The 20,788-nt window shown below is 52.4% G+C and overlaps 1 protein-coding gene across 1 annotated transcript in view; it reads left to right on the forward strand.

Annotated features, from left to right (window-relative positions):
* The window catches only part of LOC140395999 (myc-associated zinc finger protein-like), a 182,611-nt gene that overhangs the window by 125,128 nt on the left and 36,695 nt on the right, over positions 1-20,788 (forward strand). Inside the window, 1 exon segment of the mRNA XM_072484036.1 lies at positions 433-604. Within this exon segment, the coding sequence (XP_072340137.1) occupies positions 433-604 (172 nt within the window).

A 20,788-nucleotide genomic window follows, 5' to 3' on the forward strand; every position in this document is an offset into this window, starting at 1 on the left:
CCCGTACCCAGCGGGAGACACTGACCCGTACCCAGCGGGAGACACTGACCCGTACCCAGCGGGAGGGACTGACCCGTACCCAGCGGGAGGGACTGACCCGTACCCAGCGGGAGGGACTGACCCGTACCCAGCGGGAGGGACTGACCCGTACCCAGCGGGAGGGACTGACCCGTACCCAGCGGGAGGGACTGACCCGTACCCAGCGGGAGACACTGACCTGTACCCAGCGGGAGACACTGACCCGTACCCAGCGGGAGGGACTGACCCGTACCCAGCGGGAGGGACTGACCCGTACCCAGCGGGAGGGACTGACCCGTACCCAGCGGGAGGGACTGACCCGTACCCAGCGGGAGGGACTGACCCGTACCCAGCGGGAGGGACTGTGCAGGGTTTTTGCCGCTGAGAGCCTATTTTGCCATCTGCCTGTTGCAGACCTGTGAGGCCGCCTTCGCCACCAAGGACAGATTACGTGCCCACATGGTCCGACATGAGGAGAAGGTTCCCTGTCACGTGTGTGGGAAACTGCTCAGTGCTGCCTATATCACCGACCACATGAAGGTTCACAGCGAGGGGCCGAATCACACCTGTGACATCTGTAACAAGGGTGAGTATCCCAGGATGTGGAGAGAGGGACGGAATGAATATCAGACAGCTTTACTCTGTATTTAACCCCGTGCTGTACCTGTCCTGGGAGTGTTTGATGGGGAAAGCGTAGAGGGAGCTTTACTCTGTATCTAACCCCGTGCTGTACCTGTCCTGGGAGTGTTTGATGGGGACAGTGTAGAGGGAGCTTTACTCTGTATCTAACCCCGTGCTGTACCTGTCCTGGGAGTGTTTGATGGGGACAGTGTGGAGGGAGCTTTACTCTGTATCTAACCCCGTGCTGTACCTGTCCTGTGAGTGTTTTACAGGGACAGTGTAGAGGGAGCTTTACTCTGTATCTAACCCCGTGCTGTACCTGTCCTGGGAGTGTTTGATGGGGACAGTGTAGAAGGAGCTTTACTCTGTATCTAGCCCCGTGCTGTATCTGTCCTGGGAGTGTTTGATGGGAACAGTGTAGAGGGAGCTTTACTCTGTACCCAACCCCGTGCTGTACCTGTCCTGGGAGTGTTTGATGGGGACAGTGTAGAGGGAGCTTTACTCTGTATCTAACCCCGTGCTGTACCTGTCCTGGGAGTGTTTGATGGGGACAGTGTAGAAGGAGCTTTACTCTGTATCTAGCCCCGTGCTGTATCTGTCCTGGGAGTGTTTGATGGGAACAGTGTAGAGGGAGCTTTACTCTGTACCCAACCCCGTGCTGTACCTGTCCCGGGAGTGGTGATGGGGTCAGTGTGGAGGGAGCTTTACTCTGTACCCAACCCCGTGCTGTACCTGTCCTGGGAGTGTTTGATGGGGACAGTGTAGAGGGAGCTTTACTCTGTATCTAACCCCGTGCTGTACCTGTCCTGGGAGTGTTTGATGGGACAGTGTAGAGGGAGCTTTACTCTGTATCTAACCCCGTGCTGTACCTGTCCTGGGAGTGTTTGATGGGGACAGTGCAGAGGGAGCTTTACTCTGTATCTAACCCCGTGCTGTACCTGTCCTGGGAGTGTTTGATGGGGACAGTGCAGAGGGAGCTTTACTCTGTATCTAACCCCGTGCTGTACCTGTCCTGGGAGTGTTTGATGGGGACAGTGTGGAGGGAGCTTTACTCTGTATCTAACCCCGTGCTGTACCTGTCCTGGGAGTGTTTGATGGGGACAGTGCAGAGGGAGCTTTACTCTGTATCTAACCCCGTGCTGTACCTGTCCTGCGAGTGTTTGATGGGGACAGTGTAGAGAGAGCGTTACTCTGTATCTAACCCCATGCTGTACTTGTCCTGGGCGTGTTTGATGGGAACAGTGTAGAGGGAACTTTCCTCTGTATCTAACACCGTGCTGTCCCTGTCCTGGGAGTGTTTGATGGGGACAGTGTGGAGGGAGCTTTACTCTGTATCTAACCCCGTGCTGTACCTGTCCTGGGAGTGTTTCATGGGGACAGTGTAGTGGGAGCTTTACTCTGTGTCTAACCCCGTGCTGTACTTGTCCTGGGCGTGTTTGATGGGAACAGTGTAGAGGGAACTTTCCTCTGTATCTAACACCGTGCTGTCCCTGTCCTGGGAGTGTTTGATGGGGACAGTGTAGAGTGAGCTTTACTCTGTATCTAACCCCGTGCTGTGCCTGTCCTGGGAGTGTTTGATGGGGACAGTGTAGAGGGAGCTTTACTCTGTATCTAACCCCGTGCTGTACCTGTCCTGGGAGTGTTTGAAGGGGACAGTGTAGAGGGAGCTTTACTCTGTATCTAGCCCTATGCTGTACCTGTCCTGGGAGTGTTTGATGGGAACAGTGTAGAGGGAACTTTACTCTGTATCTAACCCCGTACTGTATCTGTCCTGGGAGTGTTTGGAGGGGACAGTGTAGAGGGAGCTTTACTCTGTACCCAACCGCGTGCTGTACCTGTCCTGGGAATGTTTGATGGGGACAGTGTAGAGGCAGCTTTACTCTGTATCTAACCCCGTGCTGTACCTGTCCTGGGAGAGTTTGATGGGAACAGTGTAGAGGGAACTTTACTCTGTATCTAACCCCGTGCTGTACCTGTCCTGCGAGTGTTTGATGGGGACAGTGTAGAGAGAGCGTTACTCTGTATCTAACCCCATGCTGTACTTGTCCTGGGCGTGTTTGATGGGAACAGTGTAGAGGGAACTTTCCTCTGTATCTAACACCGTGCTGTCCCTGTCCTGGGAGTGTTTGATGGGGACAGTGTAGAGGGAGCTTTACTCTGTATCTAACCCCATGCTGTACCTGTCCTGGGAGTGTTTGAAGGGGACAGTGTAGAGGGAGCTTTACTCTGTATCTAACCCCGTGCTGTATCTGTCCTGGGAGAGTTTGATGGGAACAGTGTAGAGGCAGCTTTACTCTGTATCTAACCCCGTGCTGTACCTGTCCTGGGTGTATTTCATGGGGACAGTGTAGAGGGAGCTTTACTCTGTGTCTAACCCCGTGCTGTATCTGTCCTGGGAGAGTTTGATGGGAACAGTGTAGAGGGAACTTTACTCTGTATCTAACCCCGTGCTGTACCTGTCCTGGGAGTGTTTGATGGGGACAGTGTCGAGGGAGCTATACTCTGTATCTAACCCCGTGCTGTACCTGTCCTGGGAGTGTTTGATGGGGACAGTGTGGAAGGAGCTTTACTCTGTATCTAACCCCGTGCTGTACCTGTCCTGTGAATGTTTGATGGGGAAGGCGTAGAGGGAGCTTTGCTCTGTGTCTAACCCCGTGCTGTACCTGTCCTGGGAGTGTTTGATGGGGACAGTGTAGAGGGAGCTTTACTCTGTACCTAACCCCGTGCTGTACCTGTCCTGCGAGTGTTTGATAGGGACAGTGTAGAGAGAGCTTTACTCTGTATCTAACCCCGTGCTGTACCTGTCCTGGGAGTGTTTCATGGGGACAGTGTAGAGGCAGCTTTACTCTGTATCTAGCCCTATGCTGTACCTGTCCTGGGAGTGTTTGAAGGGGACTGTGTAGAGGGAGCTTTACTCTGTATCTAACCCCGTGCTGTACCTGTCCTGCGAGTGTTTGATGAGGACAGTGTAGAGGGAGCTTTACTCTGTATCTAGCCCCGTGCTGTACTTGTCCTGGGAGTGTTTGATGGGAACAGTGTAGAGGGAACTTTACTCTGTACCCAACCCTGTGCTGTATCTGTCCTGGGAGTGTTTGATCGGGACAGTGTAGAGGGAGATTTACTCTGTATCTCACCCCGTGCTGAACCTGCCCTGGGAGTGTTTGATGGGGAGAGTGTCGGGGAGCTTTAATCATTATCTTGCCCCGTGCTGTACCTTTCCTGCGAGTGTTTGATGGGGACAGTGTAGAGGGAGCTTTACTCTGTACCTAACCCCGTGCTGTACCTGTCCTGCGAGTGTTTGATAGGGACAGTGTAGAGAGAGCTTTACTCTGTATCTAACCCCGTGCTGTACCTGTCCTGGGAGTGTTTGATGGGGACAGTGTAGAGGGAGCTTTACTCTGTATCTCACCCCGTGCTGTACCTGTCCTGGGAGTGTTTGATGGGGAAAGCGTAGAGGGAGCTTTACTCTGTATCTAACCCCGTGCTGTACCTGTCCTGGGAGTGTTTGATGGGGACAGTGTGGAGGGAGCTTTACTCTGTATCTAACCCCGTACTGTACCTGTCCTGGGAGTGTTTGATGGGGACAGTGTAGAGGGAGCTTTACTCTGTATCTAACCCCGTGCTGTACCTGTCCTGGGAGTGTTTGATGGGGAAAGCGTAGAGGGAGCTTTACTCTGTATCTAACCCCGTGCTGTACCTGTCCTGGGAGTGTTTGATGGGGACAGTGTAGAGGGAGCTTTACTCTGTATCTAACCCCGTGCTGTACCTGTCCTGGGAGTGTTTGATGGGGAAAGCGTAGAGGGAGCTTTACTCTGTATCTAACCCCGTGCTGTACCTGTCCTGGGAGTGTTTGATGGGGACAGTGTAGAGGGAGCTTTACTCTGTATCTAACCCCGTGCTGTACCTGTCCTGGGAGTGTTTGATGGGGAAAGCGTAGAGGGAGCTTTACTCTGTATCTAACCCCGTGCTGTACCTGTCCTGGGAGTGTTTTACAGGGACAGTGTAGAGGGAGCTTTACTCTGTATCTAACCCCGTGCTGTACCTGTCCTGGGAGTGTTTGATGGGGACAGTGTAGAAGGAGCTTTACTCTGCATCTAGCCCCGTGCTGTATCTGTCCTGGGAGTGTTTGATGGGAACAGTGTAGAGGGAGCTTTACTCTGTACCCAACCCCGTGCTGTACCTGTCCTGGGAGTGTTTGATGGGGACAGTGTAGAGGGAGCTTTACTCTGTATCTAACCCCGTGCTGTACCTGTCCTGGGAGTGTTTGATGGGGACAGTGTAGAATGAGCTTTACTCTGTATCTAGCCCCGTGCTGTATCTGTCCTGGGAGTGTTTGATGGGAACAGTGTAGAGGGAGCTTTACTCTGTACCCAACCCCGTGCTGTACCTGTCCCGGGAGTGGTGATGGGGTCAGTGTGGAGGGAGCTTTACTCTGTATCTAACCCCGTGCTGTACCTGTCCTGGGAGTGTTTGATGGGGACAGTGTAGAGGGAGCTTTACTCTGTATCTAACCCCGTGCTGTACCTGTCCTGGGAGTGTTTGATGGGGACAGTGTAGAGGGAGCTTTACTCTGTATCTAACCCCGTGCTGTACCTGTCCTGGGAGTGTTTGATGGGGACAGTGCAGAGGGAGCTTTACTCTGTATCTAACCCCGTGCTGTACCTGTCCTGGGAGTGTTTGATGGGGACAGTGCAGAGGGAGCTTTACTCTGTATCTAACCCCGTGCTGTACCTGTCCTGGGATTGTTTGATGGGGACAGTGTGGAGGGAGCTTTACTCTGTATCTAACCCCGTGCTGTACCTGTCCTGGGAGTGTTTGATGGGGACAGTGCAGAGGGAGCTTTACTCTGTATCTAACCCCGTGCTGTACCTGTCCTGCGAGTGTTTCATGGGGACAGTGTAGAGAGAGCGTTACTCTGTATCTAACCCCATGCTGTACTTGTCCTGGGCGTGTTTGATGGGAACAGTGTAGAGGGAACTTTCCTCTGTATCTAACACCGTGCTGTCCCTGTCCTGGGAGTGTTTGATGGGGACAGTGTGGAGGGAGCTTTACTCTGTATCTAACCCCGTGCTGTACCTGTCCTGGGAGTGTTTCATGGGGACAGTGTAGTGGGAGCTTTACTCTGTGTCTAACCCCGTGCTGTACTTGTCCTGGGCGTGTTTGATGGGAACAGTGTAGAGGGAACTTTCCTCTGTATCTAACACCGTGCTGTCCCTGTCCTGGGAGTGTTTGATGGGGACAGTGTAGAGGGAGCTTTACTCTGTATCTAACCCCGTGCTGTACCTGTCCTGGGAGTGTTTGAAGGGGACAGTGTAGAGGGAGCTTTACTCTATATCTAGCCCTATGCTGTACCTGTCCTGGGAGTGTTTGATGGGGACAGTGTCGAGATGCTATACTCTGTATCTAACCCCGTGCTGTACCTGTCCTGGGAGTGTTTGATGGGGACAGTGTGGAAGGAGCTTTACTCTGTATCTAACCCCGTGCTGTACCTGTCCTGTGAATGTTTGATGGGGAAGGCGTAGAGGGAGCTTTGCTCTGTGTCTAACCCCGTGCTGTACCTGTCCTGGGAGTGTTTGATAGGGACAGTGTAGAGAGAACTTTACTCTGTATCTAACCCCGTGCTGTACCTGTCCTGCGAGTGTTTGATGGGGACAGTGTAGAAGGAGCTTTACTCTGTATCTAGCCCCGTACTGTATCTGTCCTGGGAGTGTTTGATGGGGACAGTGTAGAGGGAGCTTTACTCTGTATCTAACCCCGTGCTGTACCTGTCCTGGGAGTGTTTGATGGGGACAGTGCAGAGGGAGCTTTACTCTGTATCTAACCCCGTGCTGTACCTGTCCTGGGAGTGTTTGATGGGAACAGTGTAGAGGGAGCTTTACTCTGTACCCAACCGCGTGCTGTACCTGTCCTGGGAGTGTTTGATGGGGACAGTGTAGAGGCAGCTTTACTCTGTATCTAACCCCGTGCTGTACCTGTCCTGGGTGTATTTCATGGGGACAGTGTAGAGGGAGCTTTACTCTGTATCTAACCCCGTGCTGTACCTGTCCTGCGAGTGTTTGATGAGGACAGTGTAGAGGGAGCTTTACTCTGTATCTAACCCCGTGCTGTACCTGTCCTGGGCGTGTTTGAAGGGGACTGTGTAGAGGGAGCTTTACTCTGTATCTAACCCCGTGCTGTACCTGTCCTGGGATTGTTTGATGGGGACAGTGTGGAGGGAGCTTTACTCTGTATCTAACCCCGTGCTGTACCTGTCCTGGGAGTGTTTGATGGGGACAGTGCAGAGGGAGCTTTACTCTGTATCTAACCCCGTGCTGTACCTGTCCTGCGAGTGTTTCATGGGGACAGTGTAGAGAGAGCGTTACTCTGTATCTAACCCCATGCTGTACTTGTCCTGGGCGTGTTTGATGGGAACAGTGTAGAGGGAACTTTCCTCTGTATCTAACACCGTGCTGTCCCTGTCCTGGGAGTGTTTGATGGGGACAGTGTGGAGGGAGCTTTACTCTGTATCTAACCCCGTGCTGTACCTGTCCTGGGAGTGTTTCATGGGGACAGTGTAGTGGGAGCTTTACTCTGTGTCTAACCCCGTGCTGTACTTGTCCTGGGCGTGTTTGATGGGAACAGTGTAGAGGGAACTTTCCTCTGTATCTAACACCGTGCTGTCCCTGTCCTGGGAGTGTTTGATGGGGACAGTGTAGAGGGAGCTTTACTCTGTATCTAACCCCGTGCTGTACCTGTCCTGGGAGTGTTTGAAGGGGACAGTGTAGAGGAAGCTTTACTCTATATCTAGCCCTATGCTGTACCTGTCCTGGGAGTGTTTGATGGGGACAGTGTCGAGATGCTATACTCTGTATCTAACCCCGTGCTGTACCTGTCCTGGGAGTGTTTGATGGGGACAGTGTGGAAGGAGCTTTACTCTGTATCTAACCCCGTGCTGTACCTGTCCTGTGAATGTTTGATGGGGAAGGCGTAGAGGGAGCTTTGCTCTGTGTCTAACCCCGTGCTGTACCTGTCCTGGGAGTGTTTGATAGGGACAGTGTAGAGAGAACTTTACTCTGTATCTAACCCCGTGCTGTACCTGTCCTGCGAGTGTTTGATGGGGACAGTGTAGAAGGAGCTTTACTCTGTATCTAGCCCCGTACTGTATCTGTCCTGGGAGTGTTTGATGGGGACAGTGTAGAGGGAGCTTTACTCTGTATCTAACCCCGTGCTGTACCTGTCCTGGGAGTGTTTGATGGGGACAGTGCAGAGGGAGCTTTACTCTGTATCTAACCCCGTGCTGTACCTGTCCTGGGAGTGTTTGATGGGGACAGTGTAGAAGGAGCTTTACTCTGTATCTAACCCCGTGCTGTACCTGTCCTGGGAGTGTTTGATGGGAACAGTGTAGAGGGAGCTTTACTCTGTACCCAACCGCGTGCTGTACCTGTCCTGGGAGTGTTTGATGGGGACAGTGGAGAGGCAGCTTTACTCTGTATCTAACCCCGTGCTGTACCTGTCCTGGGTGTATTTCATGGGGACAGTGTAGAGGGAGCTTTACTCTGTGTCTAACCCCGTGCTGTATCTGTCCTGGGAGAGTTTGATGGGAACAGTGTAGAGGGAACTTTACTCTGTATCTAACCCCGTGCTGTACCTGTCCTGCGAGTGTTTGATGGGGACAGTGTAGAGAGAGCGTTACTCTGTATCTAACCCCATGCTGTACTTGTCCTGGGCGTGTTTGAAGGGGACTGTGTAGAGGGAGCTTTACTCTGTATCTAACCCCGTGCTGTACCTGTCCTGCGAGTGTTTGATGAGGACAGTGTAGAGGGAGCTTTACTCTGTATCTAACCCCGTGCTGTACCTGTCCTGAGAGTGTTTGATGGGGACAGTGTGGAGGGAGCTTTAATCTCTATCTAACCCCGTGCTGTATCTGTCCTGGGAGTGTTTGATGGGAACAGTGTAGAGGGAGCTTTACTCTGTATCTAACCCCGTGCTGTACCTGTCCTGCGAGTGTTTGATGGGAACAGTGTAGAGGGAGCTTTACTCTGTACCCAACCCCGTGCTGTACCTATCCCGGGAGTGTTTGATGGGGACAGTGTAGAGGCAGCTTTACTCTGTATCTAACCCCGTGCTGTACCTGTCCTGGGTGTATTTCATGGGGACAGTGTAGAGGGAGCTTTACTCTGTGTCTAACCCCGTGCTGTATCTGTCCTGGGAGTGTTTGATGGGAACAGTGTAGAGGGAACTTTACTCTGTATCTAACCCCGTGCTGTACCTGTCCTGCGAGTGTTTGATGGGGACAGTGTAGAGAGAGCGTTACTCTGTATCCTACCCCATGCTGTACTTGTCCTGGGCTTGTTTGATGGGAACAGTGTGGAGGGAACTTTCCTCTGTATCTAACCCCATGCTGTACCTGTCCTGGGAGTGCTGGATGGGGACAGTGTAGAGGGACCTTTACTCAGTATCTAACCCCGTGCTGTACCTGTCCTGGGAGTGTTTCATGGGGACAGTGTAGAGGGAGCTTTACTCTGTATCTAGCCCTATGCTGTACCTGTCCTGGGAGTGTTTGATGGGGTCAGTGTGGAGGGAGCTTTACTCTGTATCTAACCCCGTGCTGTACCTGTCCTGGGAGTGTTTGATGGGGACAGTGTAGAGGGAGCTTTACTCTGTATCTAACCCCGTGCTGTACCTGTCCTGGGAGTGTTTGATGGGGACAGTGTAGAGGGAGCTTTACTCTGTATCTAACCCCGTGCTGTACCTGTCCTGGGAGTGTTTGATGGGGACAGTGCAGAGGGAGCTTTACTCTGTATCTAACCCCGTGCTGTACCTGTCCTGGGAGTGTTTGATGGGGACAGTGCAGAGGGAGCTTTACTCTGTATCTAACCCCGTGCTGTACCTGTCCTGGGATTGTTTGATGGGGACAGTGTGGAGGGAGCTTTACTCTGTATCTAACCCCGTGCTGTACCTGTCCTGGGAGTGTTTGATGGGGACAGTGCAGAGGGAGCTTTACTCTGTATCTAACCCCGTGCTGTACCTGTCCTGCGAGTGTTTCATGGGGACAGTGTAGAGAGAGCGTTACTCTGTATCTAACCCCATGCTGTACTTGTCCTGGGCGTGTTTGATGGGAACAGTGTAGAGGGAACTTTCCTCTGTATCTAACACCGTGCTGTCCCTGTCCTGGGAGTGTTTGATGGGGACAGTGTGGAGGGAGCTTTACTCTGTATCTAACCCCGTGCTGTACCTGTCCTGGGAGTGTTTCATGGGGACAGTGTAGTGGGAGCTTTACTCTGTGTCTAACCCCGTGCTGTACTTGTCCTGGGCGTGTTTGATGGGAACAGTGTAGAGGGAACTTTCCTCTGTATCTAACACCGTGCTGTCCCTGTCCTGGGAGTGTTTGATGGGGACAGTGTAGAGGGAGCTTTACTCTGTATCTAACCCCGTGCTGTACCTGTCCTGGGAGTGTTTGAAGGGGACAGTGTAGAGGGAGCTTTACTCTATATCTAGCCCTATGCTGTACCTGTCCTGGGAGTGTTTGATGGGGACAGTGTCGAGATGCTATACTCTGTATCTAACCCCGTGCTGTACCTGTCCTGGGAGTGTTTGATGGGGACAGTGTGGAAGGAGCTTTACTCTGTATCTAACCCCGTGCTGTACCTGTCCTGTGAATGTTTGATGGGGAAGGCGTAGAGGGAGCTTTGCTCTGTGTCTAACCCCGTGCTGTACCTGTCCTGGGAGTGTTTGATAGGGACAGTGTAGAGAGAACTTTACTCTGTATCTAACCCCGTGCTGTACCTGTCCTGCGAGTGTTTGATGGGGACAGTGTAGAAGGAGCTTTACTCTGTATCTAGCCCCGTACTGTATCTGTCCTGGGAGTGTTTGATGGGGACAGTGTAGAGGGAGCTTTACTCTGTATCTAACCCCGTGCTGTACCTGTCCTGGGAGTGTTTGATGGGGACAGTGCAGAGGGAGCTTTACTCTGTATCTAACCCCGTGCTGTACCTGTCCTGGGAGTGTTTGATGGGAACAGTGTAGAGGGAGCTTTACTCTGTACCCAACCGCGTGCTGTACCTGTCCTGGGAGTGTTTGATGGGGACAGTGTAGAGGCAGCTTTACTCTGTATCTAACCCCGTGCTGTACCTGTCCTGGGTGTATTTCATGGGGACAGTGTAGAGGGAGCTTTACTCTGTATCTAACCCCGTGCTGTACCTGTCCTGCGAGTGTTTGATGAGGACAGTGTAGAGGGAGCTTTACTCTGTATCTAACCCCGTGCTGTACCTGTCCTGGGCGTGTTTGAAGGGGACTGTGTAGAGGGAGCTTTACTCTGTATCTAACCCCGTGCTGTACCTGTCCTGGGATTGTTTGATGGGGACAGTGTGGAGGGAGCTTTACTCTGTATCTAACCCCGTGCTGTACCTGTCCTGGGAGTGTTTGATGGGGACAGTGCAGAGGGAGCTTTACTCTGTATCTAACCCCGTGCTGTACCTGTCCTGCGAGTGTTTCATGGGGACAGTGTAGAGAGAGCGTTACTCTGTATCTAACCCCATGCTGTACTTGTCCTGGGCGTGTTTGATGGGAACAGTGTAGAGGGAACTTTCCTCTGTATCTAACACCGTGCTGTCCCTGTCCTGGGAGTGTTTGATGGGGACAGTGTGGAGGGAGCTTTACTCTGTATCTAACCCCGTGCTGTACCTGTCCTGGGAGTGTTTCATGGGGACAGTGTAGTGGGAGCTTTACTCTGTGTCTAACCCCGTGCTGTACTTGTCCTGGGCGTGTTTGATGGGAACAGTGTAGAGGGAACTTTCCTCTGTATCTAACACCGTGCTGTCCCTGTCCTGGGAGTGTTTGATGGGGACAGTGTAGAGGGAGCTTTACTCTGTATCTAACCCCGTGCTGTACCTGTCCTGGGAGTGTTTGAAGGGGACAGTGTAGAGGAAGCTTTACTCTATATCTAGCCCTATGCTGTACCTGTCCTGGGAGTGTTTGATGGGGACAGTGTCGAGATGCTATACTCTGTATCTAACCCCGTGCTGTACCTGTCCTGGGAGTGTTTGATGGGGACAGTGTGGAAGGAGCTTTACTCTGTATCTAACCCCGTGCTGTACCTGTCCTGTGAATGTTTGATGGGGAAGGCGTAGAGGGAGCTTTGCTCTGTGTCTAACCCCGTGCTGTACCTGTCCTGGGAGTGTTTGATAGGGACAGTGTAGAGAGAACTTTACTCTGTATCTAACCCCGTGCTGTACCTGTCCTGCGAGTGTTTGATGGGGACAGTGTAGAAGGAGCTTTACTCTGTATCTAGCCCCGTACTGTATCTGTCCTGGGAGTGTTTGATGGGGACAGTGTAGAGGGAGCTTTACTCTGTATCTAACCCCGTGCTGTACCTGTCCTGGGAGTGTTTGATGGGGACAGTGCAGAGGGAGCTTTACTCTGTATCTAACCCCGTGCTGTACCTGTCCTGGGAGTGTTTGATGGGGACAGTGTAGAAGGAGCTTTACTCTGTATCTAACCCCGTGCTGTACCTGTCCTGGGAGTGTTTGATGGGAACAGTGTAGAGGGAGCTTTACTCTGTACCCAACCGCGTGCTGTACCTGTCCTGGGAGTGTTTGATGGGGACAGTGGAGAGGCAGCTTTACTCTGTATCTAACCCCGTGCTGTACCTGTCCTGGGTGTATTTCATGGGGACAGTGTAGAGGGAGCTTTACTCTGTGTCTAACCCCGTGCTGTATCTGTCCTGGGAGAGTTTGATGGGAACAGTGTAGAGGGAACTTTACTCTGTATCTAACCCCGTGCTGTACCTGTCCTGCGAGTGTTTGATGGGGACAGTGTAGAGAGAGCGTTACTCTGTATCTAACCCCATGCTGTACTTGTCCTGGGCGTGTTTGAAGGGGACTGTGTAGAGGGAGCTTTACTCTGTATCTAACCCCGTGCTGTACCTGTCCTGCGAGTGTTTGATGAGGACAGTGTAGAGGGAGCTTTACTCTGTATCTAACCCCGTGCTGTACCTGTCCTGAGAGTGTTTGATGGGGACAGTGTGGAGGGAGCTTTAATCTCTATCTAACCCCGTGCTGTATCTGTCCTGGGAGTGTTTGATGGGAACAGTGTAGAGGGAGCTTTACTCTGTATCTAACCCCGTGCTGTACCTGTCCTGCGAGTGTTTGATGGGAACAGTGTAGAGGGAGCTTTACTCTGTACCCAACCCCGTGCTGTACCTATCCCGGGAGTGTTTGATGGGGACAGTGTAGAGGCAGCTTTACTCTGTATCTAACCCCGTGCTGTACCTGTCCTGGGTGTATTTCATGGGGACAGTGTAGAGGGAGCTTTACTCTGTGTCTAACCCCGTGCTGTATCTGTCCTGGGAGTGTTTGATGGGAACAGTGTAGAGGGAACTTTACTCTGTATCTAACCCCGTGCTGTACCTGTCCTGCGAGTGTTTGATGGGGACAGTGTAGAGAGAGCGTTACTCTGTATCCTACCCCATGCTGTACTTGTCCTGGGCTTGTTTGATGGGAACAGTGTGGAGGGAACTTTCCTCTGTATCTAACCCCATGCTGTACCTGTCCTGGGAGTGCTGGATGGGGACAGTGTAGAGGGACCTTTACTCAGTATCTAACCCCGTGCTGTACCTGTCCTGGGAGTGTTTCATGGGGACAGTGTAGAGGGAGCTTTACTCTGTATCTAGCCCTATGCTGTACCTGTCCTGGGAGTGTTTGATGGGGACAGTGTAGAGGGAGCTTTACTCTGTATCTAACCCCGTGCTGTACCTGTCCTGGGAGTGTTTCATGGGGACAGTGTAGAGGGAGCTTTACTCTGTATCTAGCCCTATGCTGTACCTGTCCTGGGAGTGCTTGAAGGGGACAGTGTAGAGGGAGCTTTACTCTGTATCTAACCCCGTGCTGTACCTGTCCTGGGAGTGTTTGATGGGGGCAGTGTAGAGGGAGCTTTACTCTGTATCTAACCCCGTGCTGTACCTGTCCTGGGAGTGTTTGATGGGGACAGTGTAGAGGGAGCTTTACTCTGTTTCTAACCCCGTGCTGTACCTGTCCTGGGAGTGTTTGATGGGGACAGTGTGGAGGGAGCTTCACTCTGTATCTCACCCCGTGCTGAACCTGCCCTGGGAGTGTTTGATGGGGACAGTGCAGAGTGAGCTTTACTCTGTATCTAACCCCGTGCTGTACCTGTCCTGGGAGTGTTTGATGGGGACAGTGTAGCGGAGCTTTACTCTGTATCTAACCCCGTGCTGTACCTGTCCTGGGAGTGTTTGATGGGGACAGTGTAGAGGGAGCTTTACTCTGTATCACCCCGTGCTGTACCTGTCCTGGGAGTGTTTCATGGGGACAGTGTAGAAGGAGCTTTACTCTGTATCTAACCCCGTGCTGTACCTGTCCTGGGAGTGTTTGATGGGGACAGTGTAGAGGGAGCTTTACTCTGTATCACCCCGTGCTGTACCTGTCCTGGGAGTGTTTGAAGGGGACAGTGTAGAGGGAGCTTTACTCTGTATCTAGCCCTATGCTGTACCTGTCCTGGGAGTGTTTGATGGGGACAGTGTCGAAGGAGCTTTACTCTGTATCTAACCCCGTGCTGTACCTGTCCTGGGAGTGTTTGATGGGGCCAGTGTAGAGTGAGCTTTACTCTGTATCTAACCCCGTGCTGTACCTGTCCTGGGAGTGTTTGATGGGGACAGTGTGGAAGGAGCGTTACTCTGTATCTAACCCGTGCTGTACCTGTCCTGTGAGTGTTTGATGGGGACAGTGTAGAGGGAGCTTTACTCTGTATCTAACCCCGTGCTGTACCTGTCCTGGGAGTGTTTGATGGGGACAGTATAGAGGGAGCTTTACTCTGTATCTAACCCCGTGCTGTACCTGTCCTGGGAGTGTTTGATGGGGACAGTGTAGAGGGAGCTTTACTCTGTATCTAACCCCGTGCTGTACCTGTCCTGGGAGTGTTTGATGAGGACAGTGTAGAGGGAGCTTTACTCTGTATCTAACCCCGTGCTGTACCTGTCCTGGGAGTGTTTGATGGGGACAGTATAGAGGGAGCTTTATTCTGTATCTAACCCCGTGCTGAACCTGCCCTGGGAGTGTTTGATGGGGACAGTGCAGAGGGAGCTTTACTCTGTATCTAACCCCATGCTGTTTCCCTCCCTCTCTCTCTCTCTCTCTGTCTAACCCAGGGATCACTGGACAGTGATCAGGAGCAAGAACCCTGGCCGATTTCCCCTCTCTCTCTCTGACCCAGGGATCAGTGGACAGTGATCAGGAGCAGGAACCCTGGCTGATTTCCCCTCTCTCTCTAACCCAGGGATCACTGGACAGTCATCAGGAGCAGGAACCCTGGCTGATTTCCCCTCTCTCTCTGTCAAACCCAGGGATCACTGGACAGTGATCTGGAGCAGGATCCCAGGTGATTTCCCCTCTCTCTCTAACCCAGGGATCACTGGACAGTGATCAGGTGAAGGAAACCTGGCTGATTTCCTCTCTCTCTCTCTAACCCAGGGGTCACTGGACAGTGATCAGGAGCAGGAACCCTGGCTGATTTCCCCTCCCTCTCTGTCTAACCCAGGGATCACTGGACAGTGATTAGGAGCAGGAACCCTGCCTGATTTCCCCTCTCTCTCTAACCCAGGGATCACTGGACAGTGTTCAGGAGCAGGGACCTTAGCTGATTTCCCCTCTCTCTCTAACCCAGGGATCACTGGACAGTGATCAGGAGAAGCAACCCTGGCTGATTTCCCCCCTCTCTAACCCAGGGATCACTGGACAGTGATCAGGAGCAGGAACCCTGGCTGATTTCCCCCCCCCTCACTAACCCAGGGATCACTGGACAGTGATCAGGAGCAGGAACCCTGGCTGATTTCCCCCCTCTCTCTAACCCAGGGTTCACTGGACAGTTATCAGGAGCAGGAACTCTGGCTGATTTCCTCTCTCTCTAATCCAGGGATTTTTGGAAATTGATAGGAGCAGGAACCCTGGCTGATTTCCCCTCTCTCTCCCGAACCCAGGGATCACTGGACAGTGATCAGGAGCAGGAACCCTGGCTGATTTCCCCTCTCTCTCTCTCTAACCCAGGGAGCACCGGACAGTGATCAGGAGCAGGAATCCTGGCTGATTTCCCCTCTTTCTCTAACCCAGGGATCACTGGACAGTGATCAGGAGCAGGAACCCTAGCTGATTTCCCCTCTCTCTCTCTAACCCAGGGATCACTGGACAGTGATCAGGAGCAGGAACCCTGGCTGATTTCCCCTCTCTCTCTAACCCAGGGATCACTGGACAGTGATCACGAGCCGGAACCCTGGCTGATTTCCCCTCTCTCTCTAACCCAAGGATCACTGGACAATGATCAGGAGCAGGAACACTGGCTGATTTCCCCTCTCTCTCTCTAACCCAGGGATCACTGGACAGTGATCAGGAGCAGGAACCCTGGCTGATTTCCCCTCTCTCTCTAACCCAGGGATCACTGGACAGAGATCAGGAGCAGGAACCCTGGCTGATTTCCCCTCTCTCTCTAATCCAGGGATCACTGGACAGTGATCAGGAGCAGGAACCCTGGCTGATTTCCCCTCTCTCTCTAACCCAGGGATCACTGGACAGTGATCAGGAGCAGGGACCCTGGCTGATTTCCCCTCTCTCTCTAATCCAGGGATCACTGGACAGTGATCAGGAGTAGGAAACCTGGCTGATTTCCCCTCTCTCTCTCTCTCTCTAACCCAGGGATCACTGGACAGTGATCAGGAAAAGGAACCCTGGCTGATTTCCCCCCTCTCTCTAACCCAGGGATCACTGGACAGTGATCAGGAGCAGGATCCCTGGCTGATTTCCCCTCTCTCTTACCCAGGGATCACTGGACAGTGACCAGGAGCAGGATCCCTGGCTGATTTCCCCTCTCTCTTACCCAGGGATCACTGGACAGTGATCAGGAAAAGGAACTCTGGCTGATTTCCCCCCTCTCTCGAACCCAGGGATCACTGGACAGTGATCAGGAGCAGGATCCCTGGCTGATTTCCCCTCTCTCGAACCCAGGGATCACTGGACAGTGATCAGGAGCAGGAACCCTGGCTGATTTACCCCCTCTCTCTAACCCAGGGATCACCGGACAGTGATCAGGTGCAGGAACCCTGGCTGATTTCCCCTCTCTCTCTAACCCAGGGATCACCGGACAGTGATCAGGTGCAGGAACCCTGGCTGATTTCCCCTCTCTCTCCCGAACCCAGGGATCACTGGACAGTGATCAGGAGCAGGAACCCTGGCTGATTTCCCCTCTCTCTCTAACCCAGGGATCACCGGACAGTGATCAGGAGCAGGAACCCTGGCTGATTTCCCCTCTCTCTCTAACCCAGGGATCACTGGACAGTGATCAGGAACAGGAAACCTGGCTGATTTCCCCTCTCTCTCTCTAACCCATAGATCACTGGACAGTGATCAGGAGCAGGAACGCTGGCTGATTTCCCCTCTCACTCTAACCCAGGGATCACTGGACAGTAATCAGGAACAGGAACCCTGGCTGATTTCCCCTCTCTCTCTAACCCAGGGATCACTGGACAGTGATCAGGAGCAGGAACCCTGGCTGATTTCCCCTCTCTCTCTCTAACCCAGGGATCACTGGACAGTGATCAGGAGCAGGAACCCTGGCTGATTTCCTCTCTCTCTCTAACCCAGGGATCACTGGACAGTGATCAGGAGCAAGAACCCTGGCTGATTTCCCCTCTCTCTCTCTAACCCAGGGATCACTGGACAGTGATCAGGAGCAGGAACCCTGGCTGATTTCCTCTCTCTCTCTAACTCAGGTGTCACTGGACAGTGATCAGGAGCAGGAACCCTGGCTGATTTCCCCTCTCTCTTACCCAGGGATCACTGGACAGTGATCAGGAGCAGGAACCCTGGCTGATTTCCCCTCTCTCTCTAACCCAGGGATCACTGGACAGTGATCAGGAGCAGGAACCCTGGCTGATTTCTTCTCTCTCCCTCGAACCCAGGGATCACTGGACAGTGATCAGGAGCAAGAACCCTGGCTGATTTCCCCTCTCTCTCTCTAACCCAGGGATCACTGGACAGTGATCAGGAGCAGGAGCCCTGGCTGATTTCCTCTCTCTCTCGAACCCAGGTGTCACTGGACAGTGATCAGGAGCAGGAACCCTGGCTGATTTCCCCTCTCTCTTACCCAGGGATCACTGGACAGTGATCAGGAGCAGGAACCCTGGCTGATTTCCCCCTCTCGCTAACCCAGGGATCACTGGACAGTGATCAGGAGCAGGAACCATGGCTGATTTCCCCTCTCTCTCTAACCTAGGGATCACTGGACTGTGATCAGGAGCAGGAACCCTGGCTGATTTCCCCTCTCTCTCTAACCCAGGGATCACTGGACAGTGATCAGGAGCACGAACCTTGGCTGATTTCCCCTCTCTCTGTAAGCCAGGGATCACTGGACAGTGATCAGGAGCAGGAACCCTGGCTGATTTCCCCTCTCTCTCTCTCTAACCCAGGGATCACAGGACACTGATCAGGAGCAGGAACCCTGGCTGATTTCCCCTCTTTCTCTAACCTAGGGATCACTGGAGAGTGATCAGGAGCAGGGACCCTGGCTGATTTCCTCTCTCTCTCTAACCCAGGAATCACTGGACAGTGATCAGGAGCAGGAACCCTAGCTGATTTCCCCTCTCTCTCTAACCCAAGGATCACTGGACAATGATCAGGAGCAGGAACACTGGCTGATTTCCCCTCTCTCTCTCTAACCCAGGGATCACTGGACAGTGATCAGGAGCAGGAACCCTGGCTGATTTCCCCTCTCTCTCTAACCCAGGGATCACTGGACAGTGATCAGGAGCAGGAACCCTGGCTGATTTCCCCTCTCTCTCTCTAACCCAGGGATCACTGGACAGTGATCAGGAGCAGGAACCCTGGCTGATTTCCCCTCTCTCTCTAACCCAGGGATCACTGGACAGTGATCAGGAAAAGGAACCCTGGCTGATTTCCCCTCTCTCTCTAACCCAGGGATCACTGGACTGTGATCAGGAGCAGGAACCCTGGCTGATTTCCTCTCTCTCTCTAACCCAGGGATCACTGGACAGTGATCAGGAGCAGGAACCCTGGCTGATTTCCCCTCTCTCTCTAACCCAGGGATCACTGGACAGTGATCAGGAGCAGGAACCCTGGCTGATTTTCCCACTCTCTCTAACCCAGGGATCACTGGACAGTGATCAGGAGCAGGAACCCTGGCTGATTTTCCCCCTCTCTCTAACCCAGGGATCACTGGACAGTGATCAGGAGCAGGAGCCCTGGCTGATTTCCCCTCTCTCTCTAACCCAGGGATCACTGGACAGTGATCAGGAGCAGGAGCCCTGGCTGATTTCCCCCCTCTCTCTAACCCAGTGACCACTGGACAGTGATCATGAGCAGGAACCCTGGCTGATTTCCCCCTCTCTCTCTGACCCAGGGATCACTGGACAGTGATCAGGAGCAGGAACCCTGGCTGATTTCCCCCTCTCTCTCTAACCCAGTGACCACTGGACAGTGATCAGGAGTAGGAACCCTGGCTGATTTCCCCTCTCTCTCTAACGCAGGGATCACTGGACAGTTATTAGTCTGACTGTGCGTAATTGTGTCTGTGTGATTGTGAATGCAGTCGAGATATTCTCTCTCACACACCCTCTCTCTTCCTCCCCTTCTCATTCTCGCCCTCCCCTAACTCTCGCTCCCTCTCTCTCTTGCTCTTCCCTCTCTTTCTCGCTCCCCCCTCTCTCTCGCTCCCTCCTCTCTCTCTTGCTCTCCCCTCTCTCTCTTGCTCTCCCCTCTCTCTCGCTTCCCCCTTCTTTGCCTCTCACCTCTCTCACCCCCTCCTCTCTCAGCCCCTGATCCTTCGTTCCTGTTAGGATCCCGGACCAGATCTCAACATCTGTTAGGATCAGGGACCGGATCCCAACATCTGTTAGGATCCCGGAGCAGACCCCAACTGGACGAGAATCCAAACAATTTTGTTAAATCTGTGAAATTATTGCGAAAGGAGACTTCACCCCAGGAGTGATGACTCTATCCAATGGGTATAGTTTATGTGAAATAAAGTTTAATTGAAACACAGAATTAACCACATTAACATCAAAGATATGGCTTTATAATTATCAGTTAAACAGTTCTTAAACATAAGCAAAAGCTTCACTTACCATCTACACCTGCTACTAACTCCAAATAAGCAACTCAGTACAGTTCAACTACCACTGATAAATAAAGTTAGCAAAACAGGTTTACCTGTGTGGAGACCTTTGGAGAAAATTCATGTCAAGAGTCGATCCAGGACAATTCTGCTCAACCCAGCAACATTTTGCAAAGCTGCTCTTCAACTTAAAGTCCTTCTGCCTTATCAGACTCAAATCCTGTGGCAAGCTGCAAAACTATAGAAAAACCTGGCCCCTCCCATTAATAACATCATCTGTATCACACAAAGATGTCATCTGATCTGCTTAGCTCAAACTAAATACAACCCTTCATAAATTACCTATTCTCCAGAGAATCTCCAGTTATCAGAACAATCCTGTTGCCTTTTATGATAAATAAGTAAGTAGTTGGAATTAATCATGACCTAACCTTTTACGACTCTTTGATTACAGCTTTAGCAGACACACAGTCTGGATACCTTAACCTAGGTTCTTTAATGATATTACTGCAACAAATATATATCTTAACCCGAGATTTTAAAAACATAACTGCCACAAATATAATATATATACTAATTCCTTACAGATTTCCCCCCTCTCTCTCGTTCCCCCTTTCTCGGTTCCTATCTCTCGCTCTTCCACTCTCGCTTCCCCGCTCCTTCACTCCCCCGTCTCGCTCACCTTCTCTCTCACTCACCTCTCTCTCTCTCCCCACTCTCTCCCTCCCTTCTCATCTCTTGCCCCTCTCTAGCCCCCCCCCCCCTTCACTCTCCCTCTCTCGCCCATCCCCCTCGCCCGGACCCTACCTCTCTTGTCTCTCTACCTCTCTCTGTTTCTCTACCTCGCGCTCTCTCTCTATCTCTCTCTGTCTCTCTCTCTCTCTGGCTCTCTCTCTCTCTCTCTCTGTCTCTGTCTTTCTCTGCCTCTCCCTCTCTCTCTCTCTCTGTCTCTCTCTGCGTCTCTCCCTCTCTCTGTCTCTCTCTCTCTGCGTCTCTCCCTCTCTCTGTCTCTCTCTCTCTGTCTCTCTCTCTCTCTGTC

This window comes from Scyliorhinus torazame, chromosome 19 (genome assembly GCF_047496885.1).
Source record: "Scyliorhinus torazame isolate Kashiwa2021f chromosome 19, sScyTor2.1, whole genome shotgun sequence".
Classification (NCBI taxonomy): domain Eukaryota; kingdom Metazoa; phylum Chordata; class Chondrichthyes; order Carcharhiniformes; family Scyliorhinidae; genus Scyliorhinus; species Scyliorhinus torazame.